Here is a 24,351-nt window from a genome sequence, read left to right on the forward strand (position 1 = left end):
TGGCCACGCACCGGGGGCACCGCTCGCCCTCCGCGCCCCTTCCCCTTCCCCTTCCCCTTCCCCTTCCCCTTCCCCTTCCCCTTCCCCTTCCCCTTCCCCTTCCCCTTCCCCTTCCCCTTCCCCTTCCCTTCTTTCCTCCTGGGAGTTTACAGGAACCGCTTCTACCTCTCCCTCCCCACGGGCGGGCAAAGCAGCTCCCCCGTCCCACGAAACACCCCAAGCTCCGCAGCGCCGCCTCTGCACTGCCCCGCGGCGGGGCCGAGCAGCCCCGGGGGGTGCGGCGGGGCGACAGGGGCAGCCTGCCCGGGCTCCGCGCCTCCCGCAGCCGCAGGCCGGTGGCAAAGGCAGGTAAACGGGCTGGGAAACGGGACAGAGATGCGAGGTGGCAGCCCGGCCCTGCGGGACAGCAGGGAAGGAAGGGCAGGTTGTGCGTGTGCGTGCCCGACTGTAGTTGAAACATCCCTCACTCAGCCACCCCTTTCTCCCGGAAAATGTCAAACTAGAGACCAGCTGAAGAAGGAGGGGAGCTGCTCGCCGGGAAAGACTGGACCTGAACTGGCCTTCTCACCTTTGGCTGGGTTCACAGGAAAGGTCTCTAAGACACTTAGCAGTCCCGGCTGGCCCTTACTGCACCTCTACTTCAACCGCTCATTAAAGCTCCCCTTATTCTCCCCCAGCATGGGGGAAGGGCCCACTGATAGCCTTAATAGAACAGACAAGCTCGGGCCCACGATGCTGAAATACTGATCTGAAGTGGTGGCAGACTTGGTCTTACTTTACTCCAACGAGTACTCCTTTTACCGAGAAGCAGGAAGCAGCTCTTTTCCATAATTTGGGCCTTTTCTAAATAGTTCCCTCTCTCTCTTTTGCCTGTGTTTTAAATCCTGTCTATGCGCAAAAGGACCAAGGAATTCAACACTTCAAAGCTCACACTTTGGGTGAAAACCACCCGCTTTTTCAATATCCATAGGAATGTGTACATATATGGCTCTTTTTCTTTTTATTACCCAAGACTCTGTTTTAATACTTTCATTTAGAAACTGTATTTTTTTTCAAGTCGGTAGTGATAATATTTCAGGAGATTTAAAATAAAGCACCCGTTTCAAGAGCTTTGCGCACACACACACACACACACACGCACAGAGGCAGACTGGATCTCTTTGATAGCAGTCAAATTCTCTTTCAGGCCAGTTTCTGATGTGAGAGATTTCTAGTTTTAGAAGTTCCTCTATTTTCCATTTCCTCTACACAAAAAAAAAAACCAAAAAACCCTGCCTATAATATTTCTTTCTCTCTTTAACTTTAGGACCAAACTTCTGAGTGTTTAATAAAGAAGGAACACCAGTTCTTAATTTTACAGCTTCAGAGAACAGGACTGCAGCTACTGAGGTATCAGTCAGATTTATTAAAGAAGATCCTTTACTTGAGGGTATGTGCCCCTGAAATTACCTTGCTCTAAACCCCTCGGGGAGCTGGGGGGAGAGGGAGGGAAGTCAGGGTTTATTCTCTTTCCAGGATCCCTTGAGAAATGCGAATAGGTTGCAGAGGGCAAATGTCCTTTTCATGTGTCCTCCCTCTCCCCCTGTCTCCCCTCACCCTCCTCACACGCCTATGTGTGTCTGTCTGAAACGCATCTCTCTGTTGAAAATGGGCCTGGAACTCCCTCCTGTGTTGGGATTAGGTCTTGGGGGACCTGGGGTGGAGTTACACTGCTTGCCTATTTTCATATTCATTAGAAATGGGAGGTTGCATAAGGAGCCCTGCTGAGCTTCAAGATATAAGAGCAACTTCGGGTTCCCCCTTTCAAGACAAGACAAATCAAAGGCTCAGAGGCAAAACAGCTCCCTGAGCTCTGAACGTCTTTCCCCCCCTCCTTGCTTCCCTCCCATCCACTCACCCACTCTCCCTCCCTCCACTGCTCACAGTCCAGCATCTGTCTAGGGAAGAGGCTCTCAAGCAACCTTAGATGATTATGGATTTTCTGAGCGAGAAGTTTGCCCTGAAGAGCCAGCCGAGCAAGAACAGTGACTTTTACATGGGAGCAGGAGGCACTTTGGAGCACGTTATGGAAACTTTGGACAATGAGTCCTTTTATAGCAAAACGTCAGGCAGCAAATGCGTGCAGGCCTTCAACCCTCTGCAAAGGGCTGAGCATCATGTGAGGTTGGAGAGGACATCACCCTGCCAGGACAACAACGGTGAGTCGCCATCCCAGGGCTATTCTCGCTCCTGTGCTTCGCCCTCCCTGGAAAGGTAGAGGGGAGCCAGGGCTGCTTCTGTCCGGGGACACCGAAGGCAGCTGAGCATCCTTTGGGTGGTGGCATGAGAGGGGTTGTCAGGTAGTTATAATGATAATGATAATAATAATAGAGTAACAACAGCAACAACCACCACAACAACGATAATACCGGGAAAAGATGAGCGCTTACTTCGAAGCGCCCTTACCCTTCTAGCGCTGCCCCTCCGGCTGCCGCCCTCCCCGCCGACCCCGGGCCGGCTCCCCCGCCTCGCCCCCGCCGCCGCCGCCGCCACGGGAGCGCCGGGGCGCGGGGAGCGCAGCACCGAGCACGCAGGCACGGCCCGCCCGACCCGGGGACCAGCAGGCCGGCGGGGGGGGGGGGGGGGGGGGGGAAACGGGCGGGGAAGGGCCGCGGCGGGGCGGCCGCGGCGGAGCGGCGGCGGCCGGCGGGGCCCGGCGGGTGCGGGAGGGCTCGGCCTCCCCCCGGCCCCGTCGCCGGCCGCCCCCCGTGGCGCCGAGGCCTGGGGCCGGCGTGCGGCGTCCCCCCGTCCGCGGCGGGCAGCTGCGATTCCGGGCGGCGAACCGCCCGGGAGAGACAGCGCCGGAGCCGGGGCCGGGGCCCGCGGCGCGGCGGGCACGGCCGGCTCTCGGCCGGCGAGGTGCCGCGCAGGGTGGGAACGGGAGGGCGCTTGGTCACGCTCGGTGCTTTCAGACAACGCTCTGCGAGGACAGCGGTGGGTGGTTTTGCTGCGTTACTGAAGAATGCGTAACAGTGATTCTTCATGCGGACCGAAAACGACCCAAATAATTCAAGCATCAGTGTTAGATATTATGTTTTTTCCTAGCTGATCCGCAAGGAGAATGCGGAATGTTTTATCTTTGAAACGTTAAAAGTTTTCCCCATTATTCCAACATGATGTAAATCACGTATAGAAAAAATAATTTTAAAAGTATTTTCCTAGCAGAATCGGGAAATCTGGTTAAGATCAGCTGCAGTAATGAGACTAACACTATCTTACATTTTCTGAATTCGTGTAGGCATTGAAGTATTTTTCCGAGAACATCTTTTTCGTTGTGAAACAGTTTGTAAGAAATAATGACAGATTTCTGCCAGGGCAACTTAAAAAAAAAAAAAAAAAAAAAAACCAAAAACCCTCCACAAAATTGATTTATACATCGCAGTTTTTCTTAATTAGCTCATTTAATGTGTGCCTTGGGGGCTTTGGGGCATTTCCTATCTATGTATGTGTTGACGGTAAGTATCTAAAAATTGTGTTTGGTTAAAATCAACTCGGACTGAAAGAAAAGAAATTACTGAGAATGTGAGAAAATCCCCAAATAAGGTTCTTATGTTACATGCCATCTTTGTAGATTTTAACTTCAATAGAATTTTAAACCTTTTTCGCCTGTTTCTGAGGGGGGGTGGGGGTGGGGGGAAGCCTTTTCGAATACTGTAACATATTGCATGACTTTTTCAGTGATGTGAGATATATAAAAATAGGAAAAATACGAGATATTTTCATTTCTTATTAACAAGCTACAGAGAAATATTTCTTATCTCTACCACTCAGATTTTACCTAAAGACAAATAGTTTCTGCAATCCTTATACAAAGTGTATGAAACGATCTCTTTTAATAAGTTACATTTTGCAGAAACTCTCTGTATTTTGTAACCATAACAAACTTAATTAGAAACAATTCCACTTTTCAAATCCAAGAGAAGGTATATGGAATCTATTGAGTTTGTAAACTGAATTTAATTTTCGGTTTCATTTGCTTCTTGATTTGTCAGTTTACAGCTATTTAGTTTACTTCACAGTTATTTCGTATTTTCATAGAAATAGATTTTTTACATCTGCTTCCAAGTTTAAAGGCACATTTGTCAATAGCTTTATGCCACTTATCTTATACGAAAATCTGTTTTGGTCTAAGATTCCTTATCTGTGCAACTCTAGTCGAAGCTGATTTCATGGATTATTAGCTACTGTAGTAGCAGAGTAAAAATACTCAAGTACTCTCATACAGTCTCCTTACACTGAAAGATTTTAGACGATATTTTCAGATATAATTCTCAGTCAAAATTCAAAGTGATTTAGTACTTTTACTGTCTGTGATGAATATTACAGATTCCACGATCTTGTATAGAAATATGCAGCCACATAGAATCTGGTTCCTTGTGAAACTGTTTTGTGTGAACTCTTGAATCGAAAGCCCCCTCCTTTAACCCGTTATTTCCCTCCCCCACCTTGTGTACAGTGAACTATGGGATTACTAAAGTGGAAGGACAGCCTCTTCACGCAGAGCTGAGCAGGCCCATGGACAATTGCAACAATCTCAGGATGTCTCCAGTGAAAGGGATGCAGGAGAAGGGGGAACTGGATGAACTCGGTGATAAGTGTGACAGTAATGTCTCCAGCAGTAAGAAGAGGAGGCACAGAACAACTTTCACCAGTTTGCAGCTGGAGGAATTGGAGAAAGTATTTCAGAAAACTCACTACCCTGATGTCTATGTAAGGGAACAGCTAGCTCTGAGAACAGAGCTCACTGAGGCCAGAGTCCAGGTAGGAACCAAACTTCTGCGTTTCCATGACAAGTTGTGCATTGTAGGAACTGGTAAATGACGCTCTTGGGGATTGTACAAAAGCCCATAAAGCTAAAGTAAATAGCTCGTTTTGCTTTATTTCTTTATGGATATGAGCTGTTATGCTGCAGTACTAAAGTAACTTGTTATTTTTTTAAATAGCTTGTGTTGTTATTCTAGAAACTTGTTTAAAAGATGAGAAAACAGCATCAATAGTAAAGTAGTCTTGATCTCTGGTAGTCCTGTTTTACTCTCAGAACTCCAGGCAGCAAATACAGAAAGTGTTACATGTAAAGATCCCATTAAAAAGATGTGTTGCATGTAGTTCAGAGTGATGACAATGCAGAACTCGGGTGCAGAGGATTTTGTGAGTTACAGCATGAAAAGTACAATCTAAAAAGTAATCAAATTCCTTGTTTCCATCCAAAGAGTATACAGTGAAACTGCATATACATGAATGCGTATAAATATATATGTGTGTGTGTGTGTGTCTGTGTAGAGCAAGGATGCAATCCTTTAACCTTTGTTGTATGGAATGAGTTTAAAAATCACAAAATTAGGAAGTAGATTTGTTGGTTTTTAAACTTGCATAACTGATTCATTCAGTATATACTCATATAGTAATCTTAACAGTATTTATGGCTTTAGATGTGTAACGGTGAGAAAAGAAGCTAAATATCCAGGAAATGCAGCCCTTCCCCCACTTAGAGATCTTCCCTTAGAAAAGACTGTGAGCTGCATTTTGTGAGTTTATCCTGTTTTTAGAGATCTTCTCCACTCTGGTGATACTCATAATTTCAATTTAGGGAATAACAGTCCTGTTGATTCTTGCAGACTGGGATTAATTTTATTAATTTAGTGACTTGAATATGATAACAACTTCACAACTTGTAATTAAACACATACTCACACATGCATATAAAGAAATAGACGTCAGTGCACATGCATACGACTGAAATTAAACCAGGATCACTTTCAGAAATGAACTCAGCTAATTAATTTTATAAAGAAGTGTTCTCCTCATGTCTATTCAACCCGACAGCATATTCACTGCTGTCATTGGAAAATAGAGTCCAAACTCGTGTGTCAGTTACATGGACATGATATCAGTGATGCTGATGGAATTTAGTTCAGTGGCTTTTAACTCTTCAGGCTCTGTGCAATCCCTCTCCGCCTGAATTTGGTACAGTTTTCCAAATATGACTTCCATTCATTAGGATTTAGTCTTGACTTAAAAAGAAGATTGCATAATGTTAAAACACTGTTCTTACAATTGCATAATTCTGGAATAATCATAACTATTTCAAGAATAAATTAATAGTCAGAACAGGGAGGGGACAATTGGGCTAAAATGTGTCAACCAAATTTTTATCACATTATTTTCTGTTTTAGAAGCTTCGTATGGCAAGAGTATTAAAAATAAGAGCGTAAATGTAAAAATACATATGTCTGCACCAGACTTTCACAGAATATATATCGTTATTTTATTTAGACACATTGTCCCCTTTCTTAAAAGATAACTGATCTTTGCATTTTGCATATGTTAAATATGAAAGGAAATGGTGATCATTTTTATCCAGAGTAGCAACAGTATTCCATCACAAGATTAAGCAATTTAAAAGGCCTTACATCATTAGAGGCAAGCATCTGGCAATTCAAGGATAACAAGCAGCAGATTTTTACATTGCTTTGTGGAGGCAAATGGTTACTTTATCTCTGCCAAGAGTCAGTTTCTAGTAAAGTGATGTAAACAGAAACATTTTGGGGGATTGTCAAAGGAAAAAAATGTGTACTTTTTTTCTCATTTAGTTACTATATATTCAAGCAAATTGTTTGATTTAGTTTAGCAGAGTGATCAGCTGGATACCTTACCCATTTCCCTTCACCGCCATTTCATCAACATCCAATTTAATATTTGTCCTGCATACATGCAGAGAGAGCCAACCTGAACCTAATTTATCTAAGTTGTTCTCTTTCCTGCTGCAAGTCAGTGAAGTAATTGGCACCCATTTTAAGGAGATTGTCAAGGTCTTTTTTCAATGAAAGGGCTTCATACTAAATTCCCTTAGCGTGTTCTTGATGCCTCCTGTGGAGACAGGACAATTTTTTTTCCTCAAACAATATATACTCAGCAGTTACGTGCACAGGCCTTGCTTTGATTGCTAAGTACATTTTAAAAGATTGCACATACAAAATTTGCAACAAATCCTTGGGAATTAAAATGAGTAAAATTATGCCCTGGTTGCTTAAGCAGCATCAAAAGACAGCTGAGTTCTCCAAAGATCAAGGCAAAAACTTAATTATGAAACAAGCAGTGTTATTTTAAATATCCCACCATCAGAGATCAGAAAATCTCCCTCAAAATGGGATTCACAGGCAGTGTCTATACAAAAAAAAAAAAAAAAATCTGTTAATGTATGTATCTATCCAAATGGATTCACGATCTATTTGGCAGGAAGACTAACTAATGACATTGTTCCCATTAAAAAGTAATGGTTCTGTTAGTAACATGACTTCTTTAAAAAGAGTCAGAATGAGTTTGCTCATAACTGAACAATAAAGACTTGGTTGGATAGTATTACTTTTGTAAAGGAACAGTTACTTTTCTTAGCAATCCCTTTAATTCATCTGGGTAAATCTTAGCTGTTTGAAAGAAAAAAAACTTTTTGAAGACTACAGGACAATAACAGATATCAGTCAGCAAGAAATGTGCATATAATATGTTTTGAGATAACAGTTGACACTCAGAATATTACAGAACAGTCCAAAGGTTATTTAAGCATAAAGAAAATAGCTTTTAGTTGACAAAAAGGCATTTTTTCAGGTCTAAATTGTTTCATAGTCTAAATGTAAAGCACCATTCTTTAGTTTTCCATTATCAGAAACAGATATCACCTAACACAAATGTGAAAAAAAGTCATAATATTTTAAAACACTCTGTGATCTCATGATTTTTTATCATCTTCTTGCCCTGTTAGCCTTCCTTATAGAAACTTTTTCTGCAGTGCAGACTACTGTCCTGGTGCCAGCTTTTCCTGCCTTTTCATTACTACACTTGATAAAGGTTATGTGTACCTCTAGGAGGCAGATCCTGTGGGTATGTGAAATTAAGAGAAAGTTTCTTTACAATTTGATTTGCTGCTACTTGGTGATTTTCCTCTACGGAACAGAAATGTGTCAAAATTAGCACTGCCTACAGACTGATGTTTCCTCTGCCTTTTTTTTTTTTTTTTTTTTTTTTTTTTTGAGACACTAGAAAGGAAATAATGCATACTTTTAAAACAGCCAGAAATAATAAGTGGGTTTGACACTGAGAAGACTGAAACTGCAAGAAATTCATCCTCAGGCAGAGAACTTCCCTTTCTTAGATAAACAGAAATTTTCAAAGCTACTGTCCAAAATCTCTTGGCTTTTCCTAAAACTCTGCACAGTATGTAATTGAGTTTACCTTGATGATTGTTTCCTCATACACTATAGGTTTGGTTCCAGAATCGAAGAGCAAAATGGAGGAAAAGAGAACGCTATGGCCAGATCCAGCAAGCTAAGAGCCATTTTGCAGCCACCTATGATATATCTGTTCTTCCAAGGACTGACAGCTACCCTCAGGTATGGTAAAGACCAAGTAGTACTTTGATTCTGCATTTACCTTCTCTTCCATCCTTAGCCACACATGTGCACAGAAGATGCATGACGACTTTCTTGTGTTTAGCTTTTTGTGTTCTTTAGACATGTCAACAGGACCTGCCACTGTGAACAACAGTTCCGACATCTAATATGAATAATTAACTCTTAAAATACAAGTATTTCTTAAACAACAATCTTAGGAGCTGCAGAGTTTTGCATAAGTTATATACTGAGAATGCCTGGCAACATGGTTGTGCAGCTAAGTCTTTTCTGCACATAAAATTATGTGGTGATTTGCATCACTTTTAGGTCCATACACAAATTCTGGATGAAGTCTAGACCCATTGAGATTGACAAGAATGATGTAATTCTGACTGCAGTAAAGTCAGGATTTCTCTTCTGGGATACTTATATTTACAGGCACAACTATCTTAACAACTCTGCTCTTGTATGCTTTGGTAAGATGAGGCATAAACTATGTGATCTCTTAGACAGCTTCCTTCTGATGTATTAAACATGCACCATTTCTTTATGGACCTCAATAGACCATTGAATACATCAAGTCTTCTACTAGCATGAAACCATATTATGGTCATGTAAAATCAGAATTGAATGTATATGACTGGGAGAGGGAGGCAGAGAGACAAGAAAGTGCTCTCAGACCGTATTAGTTAGTTTAATTTATTTTTTTCTTTTTCAGTGCTCTGTTAGTATATAGTAAGGTATACTGTGTAATAAGATCATAATCTTCTGTCTCTGTTCTCCAGTCCTTTGGTTTACTGCCTTGCCTCACTCTCTGCTATTGTTTTTCTGCTTGCTTGTTTTAGTACATTGAATAGTTTTATTCTGAAGCCATTGTTTTTCATGTCTCTAGCTTCCCATTGCTTTTACCACATAATTTAAAAAAAAAAAAAAGCACCATACAAAGCAAAAATATTGTATGGGTCTCTGTGGTAGAGTCCTTCCACCGTTGGTGTCCTGGTGCTCTTCTAGTTCATTAGGCGAGTGTATCTCTGGGAGCCTTAAGAATATACTCATATTCTATGTGGGCTTGCTTTGGTCACACTCTACACAGACTGAATGTGACTAGCTTTGAACCAGACGCCTTGGGCTCATGTGTCATCTACCCAGCTTGAAGTGCTTTACCTCTGAGGAGGTTGCATGTTACTAGATTTGGTGCTTGGGCCAGAGCTGCTTTGTGTTCTGGCAACTCAGAACATGGACACAACCATTTCAGATCTGGTGGCACTTATAAGTCTGCCTATTTTAATTTTATAATGTAATAGTGCACTAGCCCAAATTACATCAGAAAACACTGCATGATACACTCTGTGTTTAAGTAGGAGGACACAATACTTGTTTGAGATCAAGCTGGGTGGAAGTATGCAAAAAGACCGTAAAGGCTCCTAGGCAGAGTCACAAAGACATAGATGCATGGTCACTCACAGATCTCACTTAAGGTGTTCAAGTATCTTCTGAAGGCCTTTCTGACATCTATAGCATCACAACAGATGATACAAGGAATAATACTTAAGCTTTGGGCTTTCTATATCTGACTAAGTTCTCTAGATTAAATTTTGTGTCCCCAAGCTCGTATTTTATTTTTAGTAGGACTGCATCTACAAATTTTCCCAACTGACAGAACTTCCATTAGTCAAAGAGAATGGAATAATGCAAGTCATTGATAGGCACTTAAGATTGTTGTCCTAAAATTAAAGTTCTTAAAAAAGAAACACTTGAATTATATGAGAATAACATCCATAACAATCTAAACACAGTGAAATATCTATTCTATACTTTCAGGTTGTTAAAAACATGAGTGAATTCACTCCATTTCTCTTTATGAATTTGTTAAAAAACATCTTTCTAAGGCTGATGATAAAACTAAGTTTCAGTCTGGCAAAACTTTCTATGATTAATTTATAAGTTCTTAAAAACAAGAGATTGAAATGGAAATGTCAGTACCATAATCTTAAATAAAGCAACTCTAAAATGTGTAGAAATATAAAATGTATACTCATTCATAAACATAAATATGTAGTACTCACCTACAACCACAGACTAACACAGTGCAGGTAAACAGACAGGCACAAACATGTAATTGAGTCTGGTCACCTCCATGAGAAAATTGCGTTGTAGTGTACTGTACTCCATGAATAGGAACAAAGAGCTAAATGAAGGTGTGAGTCCACTTTATATTGGCTATTTCAGTTGTGTGTTTGCATGCATAGTTTGGCTACATAATAAAAACAAGGTATCTTACTCCACAGTGAAGAAAGTGAGTACTTTGCTGTATGCTGGAATATGTATAGGTATCCAGGCAATTATCACAGAACAGTCAATGTACGTTCACGTTCTTGCTAAGCTGGTGGTAATTCTTCATAGTTTCAAGGTCTTAAATCCTTACCTTCAGTAAAACCATGTCTATATCATATACATAACATTTCCAGTAAGAATGCTTGAGACACTGAAAATCTATATTAAAAAACAATGACTACTAACATCACTACATTCAAATCTTTTGAACTAGGTGTCCATTTATAAATGCCCCACTTATGGAAAATAAAGTACATGACTTGCTATAAACTCATTAATTTATCCCACAGTTCAGGCAGAACGAGATATTTAAAATTGTTATCTGCATGTTTGGTTTTAGTGTTATAGATTTTCAGTGTAGTTAATGCAAGAAAATAAATCAAGTATCCTTTTTTTTTCCTTTTCCTTTTTTACCCTCCTTTTTTTTTTTTTTTTTTTTTTTTCCATGTGTACAAGCACTCTTACTGTGACACTGACATCAGTAAATATTAGACAAGCTTTGCCATACTATTGGGTAACTAGTTTTTCTTGGGGACTGTGGAACACAGATCACTAGAGCTTATTTATGAAGCCTTTATTAACATGGAGGAAAACAGACTCTCTGATGCTGGCAAAAAACATAAGATGAATGTTGAAAAATGATGAAATCAAACTGAGATATGTACTGCTGTGTGGCAGAAGGAACAGGAAGAAATGTGAATTTCTGGTGTGAATTATATGAATTTGCAGTCTGAAGATTTCTGTTTTGAACCCCACCATGGATATGTTCACAAAACAGACATCCCACTTACATTCCAGCAGAAACTTCAGTCTCTTTTGCAGTCAACAGAGGGTGTGGAGACCTCTGCTTAGTCTCTTCACCAATTATCTTCATCAAGTACAAATTAAGAACATGATGTTGCTATGCATTGTGTGACTATATAAACCTGGAAGGTTTTCCTGGGAGGAAATGATCTTTTCTACTTATTTCACATAGAAGGTTGGCTCTGAATCAGAGAATGGTTGAGGTTGGAAGAGATCTCTGGAGGTGGTCTGGTCCAACCCGCATTTCTATAATACAGTCTAATTTTGTTATTAAATTACGCATCTTTATTTTCAAAATAATAATAAACAATTTTGGTTTGTTTTGCTTTTTTCTTAGATCATAATTCTTCGCTTTTCTAATTCAGTCTAACCTTAATTATTTTTCCAGTATGTTGGCTTCAGGTGTTCCTTGTTGTACAAAATAATTACTCAGCTGGCTGCCAAGAAGTTCAGTATCTCCTAAACTGTCCAAATTCTGCACACATACATCTTTCTTTAATTGTACTGGCAAGATCTGGATCGCAGAGGACAGATAGTACAATATTCCAGGACAATCATCTGTTATTCACATGTTTTTTCTAGCCTTTAACATTAAAAATACCACAGTGTTGTTGTTTTCCCTCAGATGAAATATTTAACTTTTGAGAAAATTATGCTGAAAATCAGATTTTTCTAGGAAAATATTATATACAGTGTTTTTAATTCATTTTAGTAAAAGGTTGCAGTTTCACTAGTTTCACTATTTAAGCTTCAAGTTTTTAATTCATTTTAGTAAAAGGTTGCAGGTTCACTAGTTTCACTATTTAAGCTTCAAGTTTCTCTTACAGATGCAACACATTGTGGTCTAAGTCATCTTACGTGCACTCAGAAAACAATTCACTGGTTAAAACTCTTATCCCAGATACTTTGAGCCTCATTAACTAGCTGTATTCTGCTGATGGTACAAAAGCTAAGAGGTAGCATAACATCAGTGGGGAAATGAGTGCAGATTCACTTTATGGAGATGTTTACTTCAATTCATCGGAGTAAATGTTAGTAAACAAGTCGTACTTGATTTGGTCACCAAAATACAGTGTCTAGCATTGTTAAAGATGTCTTGAGATATCTGAGACATGGTTACAGTGCTGATGAACAGGACTTACAAGAAGGATGCACCCTTCAGGGGAGACAGCTGGTGGTCAGATAAATATTAGACATTTGTGTTTAGGAAACTTAACCAAAAGGACTTTTATGACAGAGATGGGTTCCCCCAAAAAATCTGTTCAAATAAGTTTTCCTAAAATATAAAGTATAAAATAGGTAAGATGATCTCTAGAAATGTATTTTTTTCCCTGCTGCCTGGTTCAGCTGCAGACATGTATAGTTATCTTAGATGGATATATATATTATGTGTTGGGAGAGGAAAAATGAAAAGGTTGCTTAGCCTTGGTCTTCTCTTACCTTATTGGTCTTTCCTAGACTACTTTTGCTGTCCTATGCCGAGTGAGAATGCTAATGCTACAAAGGGTACTTGACCTTGTCAGATTTAATGTTTAAGTGTGAGAAGTAGCAAAGGACCAAAAAGCCTGGGACAAAATTTCATTTTTATCTCCTCCTTATTTACACACAAGAGTGAAATTTGATCAAAAGCCTACACAAGTATCATACAAACCTCCAGATTTCTCTGTATGAGTTAAATTTATAAAGATGTTATCAGTGCATCAGTATATAAATAAACATTAAACTGTATCCTTGAAAAGTAGATATAAGAGGCAACATTTTTTCCCTACGTAAACTCTTTCCATACTTTGCATCTTTTCTTCTTGCTTGTTCTTTGGGTCTAGTTCATTTGTTGTCATTGTTCTAAGTTCTTCTGAAAGGATTTATCCTGTTACACCGTTATAGTTTCCCTCTTACTATCGCATGTGAAATGTATTGTTTGCTTCTCTTATTTACTTGAAAATGCAGGCAAGAGTTGGATAGGATTGAATTTAATTTTTTTTTTTTTTTGGAAAAAGCCCAGCCTAATGAAGGTGGGAATCCCACGGAGACAAAAGCATGTTAAAGGTGTGGGAACTGGAGTGATACAGAAGGTGTATAAAGAAGGAAGAATGTTGAAATCTCAAAAATAGAAGGAAGAGGCTGAAGTTTACATTACATCCACCAGACTGATAAATCAAATTAAATATGTTGAACAGTATGGCATCACATGATTTGTTTTGGCAATCAAAGAGTGTAGAAGTGGTATCTGTATACATGTGTTATGTACTAAGTCCTTGGATCATCATTACACTTCTGCTCTAGCCTTAGTACATATGGATAATTCTCATTAGCAATAATCTAAGTTACATGCTCCAATTAAATCTTTCATATGGCATATATTAGACACCACATGTTATATGACTTCAAAATTCTTTTAACTGTAGTAGACATATAAATGACAGTTAATCACAATAGTTCATTAAGGCTATGGGTACACTGATTAAGTAGGAGTAGATGTGGTAGACATATCTGAGCTAGCTTCAAAGAAGTTTTATCATATATTCAAGCTGTCTAGCTGTGACGGCATGGAGCTCAGGCTAGGCCACCACCTGGATGGTATGTTAGTTGCTGCATATGTGCTGACTTGTACTGCTGTGGCTGATCTTCCAACAAGAGTAACACTTTTAATATTTTGGGTGGTGCCTGTTCACAAATAGTTTGTGCACTGTGCTTTTATTTTTTCCTGGTTCTAAATCATCACTGTATGTGGTCATCCTCACAGTCTCAACATTTGGTTTGTTGCTTTCTTATTTTTTTTTTTTTTTTTGTGAAACGTATTTCTTTAAGTGTGTGAGTAACTTTAGCTGGGGCTTAATTATAAGGCAAATCCATTTTTTCTGAGATGGAACCTCCATTTAGTAGTATTTTCAAAGTATGAAATTTTGTCTTTAACTGTATCATAGATGTGAAATACAATTAATTCTTATTGTAACTGGCCCTGAGATTGCAGTAGGAAGTAGTTACAGTTTATCTACAGAACATCCTGTACAAGAATGAAAGCTTGATGACTTTTCAAATCCTGCATTAATTTACACCTTAGCAAACTTGTTAAACATAGAATCAAAGGAACAGATTTTTATTTTGGTCACCAAATGTAAGGCCTAAATGTGGACTGAATGAGTCTATCACATGTTTTAGAGCTGCAGCATTAAGTCTCTCACTACCAAGGCCAACTTGCATTTTATGGACATATCTGAAAATGGTGTGCTGCAGCCTCTCTCATATGTAAGTGAACTCAATACAGTACAGAAGATCTTCACATGTTCATTAGGTCCAACAGCTCCTATAAAATGATCACAAATTACATCAAGAAGTATTCTGTCTAGAGATAAAGAAAAAAATACAATGAGAGTGGTAAAGTCTTGGAACAAGTTCCTCATAGAAGCTATTGAATCTCTGTACCTGGAGCTACTTAAAACGTGGCTGGATAGGGCTTGAGTAACCTGATATAAATTCAAAGTTAGATGTGAGCAAGGGTTTGAAACAATAATCCCAGAGGTCCTTTTCAGTTTAAATTATTCTGAGTATCTATGAATCTGCAAACTCGAGAAGTACAGGCAAATCTCTGCCCATACTTTGCATGTTCTTAAGAGGCCCCCAGAAAAAAAAACAACATACTGTGGCAAGTGACAGACCAAATTATTTGTGCTGATGGACTAGGAACAGCCGACAGATCATGAGTTGTAAACTATCATTTCATCTGTCTAAAGTAACTCCCTATGCAAGCACAGGTTTCATGTTTTCTGGCAGCATAAGGCTTGTTGCTTCACACAAAGAGAGGAGTGACAAAGATTTAGCAAATTGGTCTCTTTGACACTCATGTTTTCTATAATTAAGTAAATTCTTAACTGTTCAGTTAGTGCCACTGTTGTCTCCCTTGCAAAGCCCAAGAACATCCTGAAAACAGAGTCAATGTGCAGTTTCTAATTACTTGAGTAATTATAATAACATATAACATATATTATGTAATACAATAACAACAGCAACAATAATATTACTTCATATTTAGAGATCTTAAAAGAGATTAATATTTTGTTTCCCATGGGAAGCACTAAAAAACATGTCCACTCAAATAGAAGCTGTGTGCGCTTATATGTGTGTCTGTTGGAAACAGACTCCAGTCTGGATAAGCAGGTGACTCAACTAGCATGAGTCAGGACATTTGTTGATGGGAGAACTAAAGATGGGTAAGTGATAGCAGAACTCTTAGAAAATTTGGAGATTTGAGTTTACGTAATTTCTTCAGGTGCTGTGTAAGAAGGTTGAGTCTTTAGGAGCTTGAAATTTTGACAGAAATAAAGCAATGACACCAAGTGGGATGACCAATTAACTCAGCTAATTTTCTTCCTCAGTGTTAAACAGAAGGTCATAGGCTTAGGAAATGATATCATAACCATGTTATCAACCATAACTCTCCAGTTATGTTCTTGTCACAGCTATGAAATCCTACTTTTTTCTTCTATCAGGAAGGCTGTGTGCGTGTGTGTGTATAAAATATACAGTAGGTAAATATATTGAAGGGCTCTGGTAATTTCATGGTAACCACAAGAGCAAAGCTCAAGTTGTTTGTGATGTTAACAGAAACCAGAGATGTGCTGTATGTATAGCCTCATTCACAGTCACTGAATTGCCTTTTATATAGTTCATGGATCACACAAGAGTTTAAGAGGAAAAATATTTTCTTTAAATTCATGTACATAATGTCCCTTTTCCTTCCAACATACCAGAATAAGGTCTGATAATTCTGACTTATTGTAAAACATTACTGTATTTATTTTTAATACAGAAATACCTTCTGCACCTAAATTTCACTACAAGATATTCATGTTGTAAATCCTTGCTAAGAAATGAAAATCTGTTATCAAAAGTGAAGTCGCTCAACCAACAAAAATTAATAGAAAATTGATACGGTTGAAACATTCTTTTGAAAGCATAACTGTCTCATGAGAGAAGATGTAAAACTTTTCTAGCATTTTGTGGCATTTCTGAAGTTAAGTTTACTAATTTGGATTCCTTCCTCTAAGGAAGAAACCTAGGGCACCCCTTTGAAAGTTTTAGGAATGACTAGCTTGTGAACATATTTCTTTAACAAGACATTGGTATGTTTTAGGATTTGCAGATGAATTCTGTTCTCATTTACACCTGTGCAATCTCACTGAAGTTAAATTGAAAGAGACTTGTCTAGGATAAAAATATCAGGAAAATTGGTGGTACTAAACTTAGTTTACTGCAAACCGAACTGCCAGAAATATGGAAGGAAAAAGTGATTTTGTGATACCTCCAGACCACATAGGTTATTGGGCACTTTCAGGCTGAAGCTCTGAACCTTTTGAAGTCTTCCCATCATGAGTGTATTAAAGGCAAACTCATGCATGTTCCTATTTAAACAGATTTTTTGGGAAACTTCTTCCCATAATTATATCCATGCAGCCTGGACAACTGCAGTATTTGGCATAGTGTTTGGCATAGTGTTTCTTAGAAAGAAATCTTAGTAAGTCATATGAATGAGACTTTGTTGTGTGTGAGTTAGCTTTAGAGATGATGAGTTCCTTCAGAATTAGCTCCTGTATTAGATGCTGCATAGATGAACTAGTCTCTCCCTGGGCAAATTCATCCTCTTGTGAAAGTTCTGAGACTAACCATTTGGCCTGGAAATACCATCAAAAAGAATGGGGTTCTGTGTACATGTGTTTATACATATCTTTTTTCTGGATTCTTTTATAGCTGTATCAGCTCTCTGTTTCAATTCAGTAAAGAGTAGTATCAGCAAAACAAACTGAAATGGAACAGTGTGGAAATAGAAATGGGTGACTTCTTTTGTAGGAAGAAAGGGAAAGAAAACCCCAGCAGTTGTTTAGTCTGTCACTGCTGCTGCAAGAAACATAAATGTAACCATGAAATACAATAGAGTACAATTAAAAGTTTCTAGTGTTCCTGAGCAGCAACAACAAAAAGACAACAACTTTTGTATGGATGACTCAGTTCCTGATTTTCCCAGTTCACGATTAAGACAGAATGTGTGCAGCTTGGGCTTTTAATTAAAGTGGAGATATTTTCTAGATCTTATAGTCTTTCCGCTTCTTTACTACTCCCTTTACTGTAATCACATGCTATGTAGTTCCAAACTCATTAAGTCTGAGAAGGCAGTGAGCCTTATAAGTCTTAGTGGACGACTTCCCAGTTGCCATACATTTAACTACCACTCTTTCCAGCTCTTTCAGGGTCCCTTGTTTCCTTCTTGTCATATTCTGTAAATCTGTACTAGGACTTGAGAAACCTTCCAGGCAATAGGACACTCAGTAATCCCTGAATCCTGAGTCATAAGAGATGTACTCCTCTTTTTGGGAATGGTCTGTGTGGTTGAATGCAACAAACTTTCTTAAACAAGACAAGGGTTTACATTGGTCCAGGTAAGATATCCCCAGATAAACCACCTGTTCTCTGAATATCCAGAAAAAGTTTTTCTGATTATAAGTCAAAACTGTCTCAGGTGGTTTAATTAAGGAGCAATAAGGCATCTGAGGATCATGTCAAGTTGCAGAGGGTCTCCCATGGGAAGATGTTTGAGAGTCTTCTAAAAACTGCTAAAGGAAGGAGGGAAGGATAGGAACTGGAAAGTTCTGAAACTCTCACTAGAGTCTCTTTCCTCCTGTATATCTCAGGAGACCCACAACAAGGAGGAAAAATCCTCGATATCCTTCCCCAGGCACCTTATTCACTCCATTACCTCTCAGCAGACCACCTAAGATATGCAGGAACAGATGCCTGAGGTGTGCCCAAATAGCTGTGTGTATGTGTGTGTGTGGAAAGGCAAGCTGCATTCATGTGAGTGTATGTATGTATGCATGTCTGTGTAAACAAGGAGTTGGTCAGACCTAGAGTTTGGGGAGACATGTTGCTACCATGACTTTTCCCCGTCTTCTGCAGGAAACCGAAATGGAGCATTTACTGTTTTTTTCTTGCTGCTGGAATTAACAAGGAGTCCAAATTAGTTTGTCAGCTCCTGATGACCCCTGCTAATACAACTCTTCAAAATATTAACTTTTAAAATAAGAGTCTATCTCATCCCTGCTATCTGCACTAGATCTCAGCTAGATGAGTTCAGTGAACCATAATTTATCTCTTCAGCTTGTTGGTGGTTTGGTGGGTATGTGTTGTTGCAAAGTAATAGGACAATGGGATAAAAACAACTCAGCATTAGAAACATGTTTTCATTTTCTGTGTGTGTATGTATGTCTGTCATAATTCATTACTTCCCCTGACCTCTACTTTGGCAGAAAAAAATTACTCAGCTAGAGAGATAACCTACATATCTTAAAGCCAAAATTCCTTTGTCTATGGATTTGGAACACAAAGGCAAAATGAAGTTTGAAGTGGGAATTCACTTTAGAGTGCTAACCAAAGAGTAACTGCAATTACTCCAATGTATAGCAGAGAACAAAGACATGTGGGCTCAATCCCAGTGCATCAGAGCAATGATATACTGAATAGACAACAGATTTTTAGGATGAAGATAAGTTTAGCAAAGTTAATAAAAAAAAAAAAAAAAAAAAAGGAGGGCTACAAGTGTCTTGTATCATGATATTTATATTTTTTTTTAAAAAAAAATCAGCATTCAGGAAAGAGATATAAGTAAAAGTGGAGAAGAAATATAAAGCTGTATATTGTATAATGGTGAGTGCAAGTGAGAAATGACCAAGGAAGTCAGAGTTCGTCAGAAATTATATCCATATAGTACTGATAGAGATATAGAGAGTTTAAAAAGACAGAACAGCTGCTGAGTGTGAAGTTTGATTAAAACAAAGTGAATAGAGAAGGAATGAAAGAATGCAGTCTGAGATAATGACAGGATCTGACTTGTGCTAGGCCTTGAAAATATTTCTGTCTGTTCATCTAGAAACAAATAAGTGAAAAATACCTATCCAGAAATAGCATCTATACATAGATGATAGGAGAAGGCCTGAGACTCAGGATGAGGCTTTAAGTGACTGCCAAGTATAGAGACATTACACATCAAAGCTTGAATACGTGGTTACTCCAGATCTTCAGCAGACATTGCTGGTAACCACAAAGTTTGTCTCCTAGTCTGTCATGCAACGTTTTCCAGGGATGCACAGTGCATCCAGTTAAGGCTGAGAGCTGAAATAGAAATGGCCTCAAGTATAATTTCATATAAAAGCATCATGAAAAGAATTTTTATCTTAAAACCATCTTTGAAACAACTTCAGGAAAAAACTCTTGGATGTATTATCCATGCCTGTATTTTATGGATTCATTTATTTTGAAGTAATTATGCAAGACTTCTCAATATTTAATTTCGTGAATATTTGTTGGGCTTTGTCACTTGAGAAATCCTGGTTTGTTTTGTTTACCCTTTTATTCTGTTCCCTACTATTACACTAGGAAAGAATTCTGATGAGAAGAAGCTTTTATGGTGAAAACAGCTATGATATTGACACTGACACCTTTTCTTTGACTGGCTGGACTGACAGCATCCTGAGGTTCAGTGGTAAACAGGACAGAGCCACAGAGCAAATGGATGACAGAGCAAGGAATATGATTCAGCAGCCCTTGCTTATAAGTGGATGATCCAGTATTTTGACCCATGTAATGTCTTCATGGTATTTTCTAATATGATTGCAGAGAACTACTTAAGCACTTGTTGCTTGTTTTAGAGGAGAATTAATAATGGATGCGTTAAGTAAAGCAAACCAAACATAGCAGAAAACAAAAGATGAACTATCTAAATTTAATCTTATTCATTTTATATGTTCCAGATTCAGAACAATCTGTGGGCAGGGAATGCGGCTAGCGGTTCTGTGGTTACCTCCTGCATGCTGCCACGAGATACGTCGTCCTGTATGACACCTTATTCCCACTCACCCCGGACAGATTCTGGCTACACGGGCTTTTCAAACCACCAGAATCAGTTCAGCCACATGCCCCTCAATAATTTTTTCACTGACTCTTTACTTTCTGGGGCAACCAATGGACATGCTTTTGAAACCAAGCCGGAGTTTGAAAGGAGGTCCTCCAGCATTGCAGTTCTACGGATGAAAGCCAAAGAGCATGCTGCCAATATTTCCTGGGCCATGTAATATAGCAGTACCCTTTCTTCATTTCCTTTTGTTTTGGTTTGGTTTTTTTCATAGCAAACTGAAAACATTTTTATTTCCCATATTTAAAGGACACAACAATAAGCTGCTGTGTGTGGAATGCTAGAGATCACAATATACACAATGTCTGCTTAAACAAATGCAATATAATATTTAACAATAAACCAAGAATAAACCAAATAGATTTACCATGCATCAAGCTCAACAAGCCCTCTTTGTTTTGGTTTTTATATAGAAATATCTTTTGTTGTACCAGTTGATGAAATACGATTATAGAACCTGCAAAAAAGAATAAAACTATTCAGCAAATATGTCTACTCCATTGGTTTTTAGGAGTCTTGTATACAAAATTAATGCTTTACAAATGAATACTTCATAAGGGAACAACTCTGTAAAGGAAAATAAATTTATTACACTAAAACCATGAAGTAAATCTCTAAGCGCACCATGCAGAGAAGGAAATATATGATCGTTCATATGGTAGGTGGAATCTGTAGACCTAACTCTCTCAGCACTGTGCTGCTGCTCTGAGCCAGTTTTGCTGTTTTGCTAAATGCATGTGAGCTCGTTGGAGTTATATCAATGCAAAACTAATGTAATGAGAATAAAAGGTACTCCTTTATTTTATGGGCCTGAGTGTATTCCTATTAAAGATAATGAGGTTTTTTTGCCAAACATATCATTAAAAGCAGGAACAGAGTGTTTAGTAGAGTTTTCAAAGACACTCACAGATTATGTAAGTCAACTAGTGATTAAATGAAATCTTTAAGTTTGCAGATGTATCTTGAAACTTAGGCAACTAGAAGAGAGCATGGAATAGTACTGTGACACTTTCAACAGAATCCAGATTTAGAAAAAAAAACACAACAGCAAAGTCTTGCTTCCAAACCAGTCAGTCTTACTGTTTTTTGTTATGCTATGGTCAAATTGAAAATAAAAAAGTCCAACAAGGCTTGCCAGTTTCAGTCTGTAACTGATCTCAAGATGTTATAACAGTACATTTAATTTAGTTTTAGTTACAGTTTGTTGATACTTTGCTTATTTGTTTTTTTGGGGTTTTTTTTTGACTGGTTTGCTCCCTTTAAAGTTGATAGGAAAAATCTTTTCGACTGCAGTGGCAGCAGGATTTGGCTCTCAGCTCCCAGCCTATCACAAAGGAATTAAAATGTCAGCAGACTTTCTGACATTTCTGGTGGAAAAAAAATAGAGAAGAAAAATACTTTACATCTGGAGAATTGCTATCTGCTTTGATTTACTTCTCCTCCCTTTCCCCTGTCACATTCCAAGCTCCTTCAGATGAGTGAAATGTCAGCCTCTTTGAAAGCAACAGTCAGTCTCTCAGGTTCATAAAGGCAAAGTAAATTAATTGAAATAAAGAAGGACTTGCATGGCTGTGATTAGAACAGGATACAACTCTCTGGGCACTCCCTGCTCCTTCTTGCTTTTCTCTCTGACCATTAGTTAGGAACAGAGGGCGGATGGGGGAAGAAGGGAAGATCAGGGAAGCACATTTCATCACAGCAACTGCTGAACTACCAGTACTCACAAAAACAATCTCACAGAAACCCCCAAATTGTCTCTGCTCCCACTCAGGAGGCTAAACTTGGAAACAAAAATAGGAGATAGGTCCATTCTGTAATCTTTCTGTGGAATAAACAAACTTAACTTTGAAATCATGAGGATCAGTTGAAAATGGGAATTTTACAGCAGTTTATTACACAGCTGATTGAAAGCAAGGTTGTCCTATTTGCTACTAGTAATAAAGTTTAACACATATGTATACTCCAATTTGTAGTTTACTAATTTTATTCTCCTTTTAAAAATTAACTTCAGCTTTGGCCTGAGGAATTAAGAGAGTATTCTGGCTAGAATTTATCTTTTCCTTTTTTTATGCCTTGTTTAAACAGCAGTAAAAGGAGCCTTATGATTTAAAGCAAAACCCCGATTTTATTAGTACAGGTAAAGATACTAGTTTTATATAGACACTTGTGCCACATGCAAAAGGATGAAAGTGGTGGAAATACAAGGGATTTTTAGCAGGTCAAACTGTTTCCAGCTCTAAAATGTGGGATGTTTTTTGTTGTTGTTGTTTTCTTTTTTCAGTTTCCACATAATCATTTTTTAAGGTATAACATTTAGAACATGTCAAAGTTATTTCCAGATAATTTTTATTAGAGCACCATTAGTGGATAAAGAAGCAAAAGTTTAGCTGGCAGACTGCAAGCCATTTTTATTGTTGCCTTTCTTTCAGTTTACTTATTTATTTTGATAGCAGAATTTGCTGTTATTGTCTTGTGAAATCCAGAAAAAAAGTTCATTTTTACAAGGCTTTTTATGTCAAGTAAAATTAAACAATTCCTAGGAATTTATTGCAGTGACAGAATAATTGAGGAGAATAAACATCCTTTTCAAAACATTACAACATTTTTAGATGCTTGAAGCCTACAAAATCAAAGGGGAAAATAATATGTCATTTTCCTGCTGATTTTAATAAAGTGAAAGAGATATAATTCTAATTAGTTGTTCATCCTCAATTTTAGCAATGGAAATTATTTCTTACATGTTGCTAGCGTAATTTTATGCATTAGACAAACAGGTATTCAACCCTTCATTAAACCTGAGGTGTGATAAGTTGCAGGCCTGCATTAAACTTGTCATGCTCTTGCATCAGCCTCGTCTCAAAGAATGAATGATAGTCTGTTGGTTGCAGCATTTCATTTAGCTAATGAAAAAGTATCTTCGTGTTAGATGTCAAGTACTACAACAGGGTCACATTCTGCCACTTTTATTTAGTAGTGCTTTACTCCATGAGTAGATGCATTGATGTGAGTGAGACTACTCACATATGCCAAATTGTGAATCACTTGTAAATGTTTATTCACAATGGCCCCATTCATGCAAAGAGCTGCTCAGCACAACATGAGTAATCGGTTCATAATCAGGCCCAGCTTAAGGTACTATTCAGCTCTGGTAAGGATTGCAGAATCTGGCCCACGATGGCTTAAGGCCAAACTCAGATTTTTTAAGCAAGATGAGTAGCTCCTTATTCCACAAATAGTGCAACTAGAGCCAACAGGGCTATTTGTAGGGTTCTCTTTTTATAAGAAAATTCTAGAAAAGAGGCATTTCAGTACATACAAACAATCTAAGTTTCTATTCAAGGTAAATGATTTTATTTTCCACTAGACTAAACTCCCACAGTTGACAGGACTTGTGTTCTTGTGCTTTGATTTTATCCACTTAATGATTCTTAGCATGAGCAACTAATATTTTTGCTGCTTCTTCAACATGTGGCAAATGCACTAAAAACAAAAGGAGGTGATTCACATAACCTTCCTGCCAAGGACTTTAACTAATGTTTGAGATATGTGATTATCATGTAATGCTAAGAACTAAATTTATAGAACTTCTGGGCAAAGAATCCCTATGCTGCTAAAAGAGAAAGTGAAATATTGTTGTAATTATTGCTGTGAAGAATTTGTGATGACATAACACTGTTTTTTTCTCCTATGACTGATTCATCAACAATTTGAAAATATTACCCCTGTATTTGAACAATTTTTTGACCAGAGATTTGTATAGACTCACATGAGTGATAGACAACATTGCATTTAGCAGCTAATGACTCAGTCTCCTTAATGTAAAGATGG

At 38.4% G+C, this 24,351-nt stretch overlaps 1 protein-coding gene across 1 annotated transcript; it reads left to right on the forward strand.

Moving 5' to 3' along the window:
- Positions 1 to 1,966: 1,966 nt before the first annotated feature.
- Positions 1,967 to 21,653, forward strand: ALX1 (ALX homeobox 1). Its single transcript, XM_074869401.1, has 4 exons — positions 1,967 to 2,198; positions 4,496 to 4,800; positions 8,298 to 8,426; positions 20,363 to 21,653. The coding sequence occupies exons 1-4, from the start codon at positions 1,967 to 1,969 to the stop codon at positions 20,681 to 20,683; spliced, it is 987 nt and encodes a 328-aa protein (XP_074725502.1). The 3' UTR covers positions 20,684 to 21,653.
- The last annotated feature ends 2,698 nt before the right edge of the window (positions 21,654 to 24,351 follow it).

This window comes from Strix uralensis, chromosome 5 (genome assembly GCF_047716275.1).
Source record: "Strix uralensis isolate ZFMK-TIS-50842 chromosome 5, bStrUra1, whole genome shotgun sequence".
In the NCBI taxonomy this organism is placed as follows: Eukaryota; Metazoa; Chordata; class Aves; order Strigiformes; family Strigidae; genus Strix; species Strix uralensis.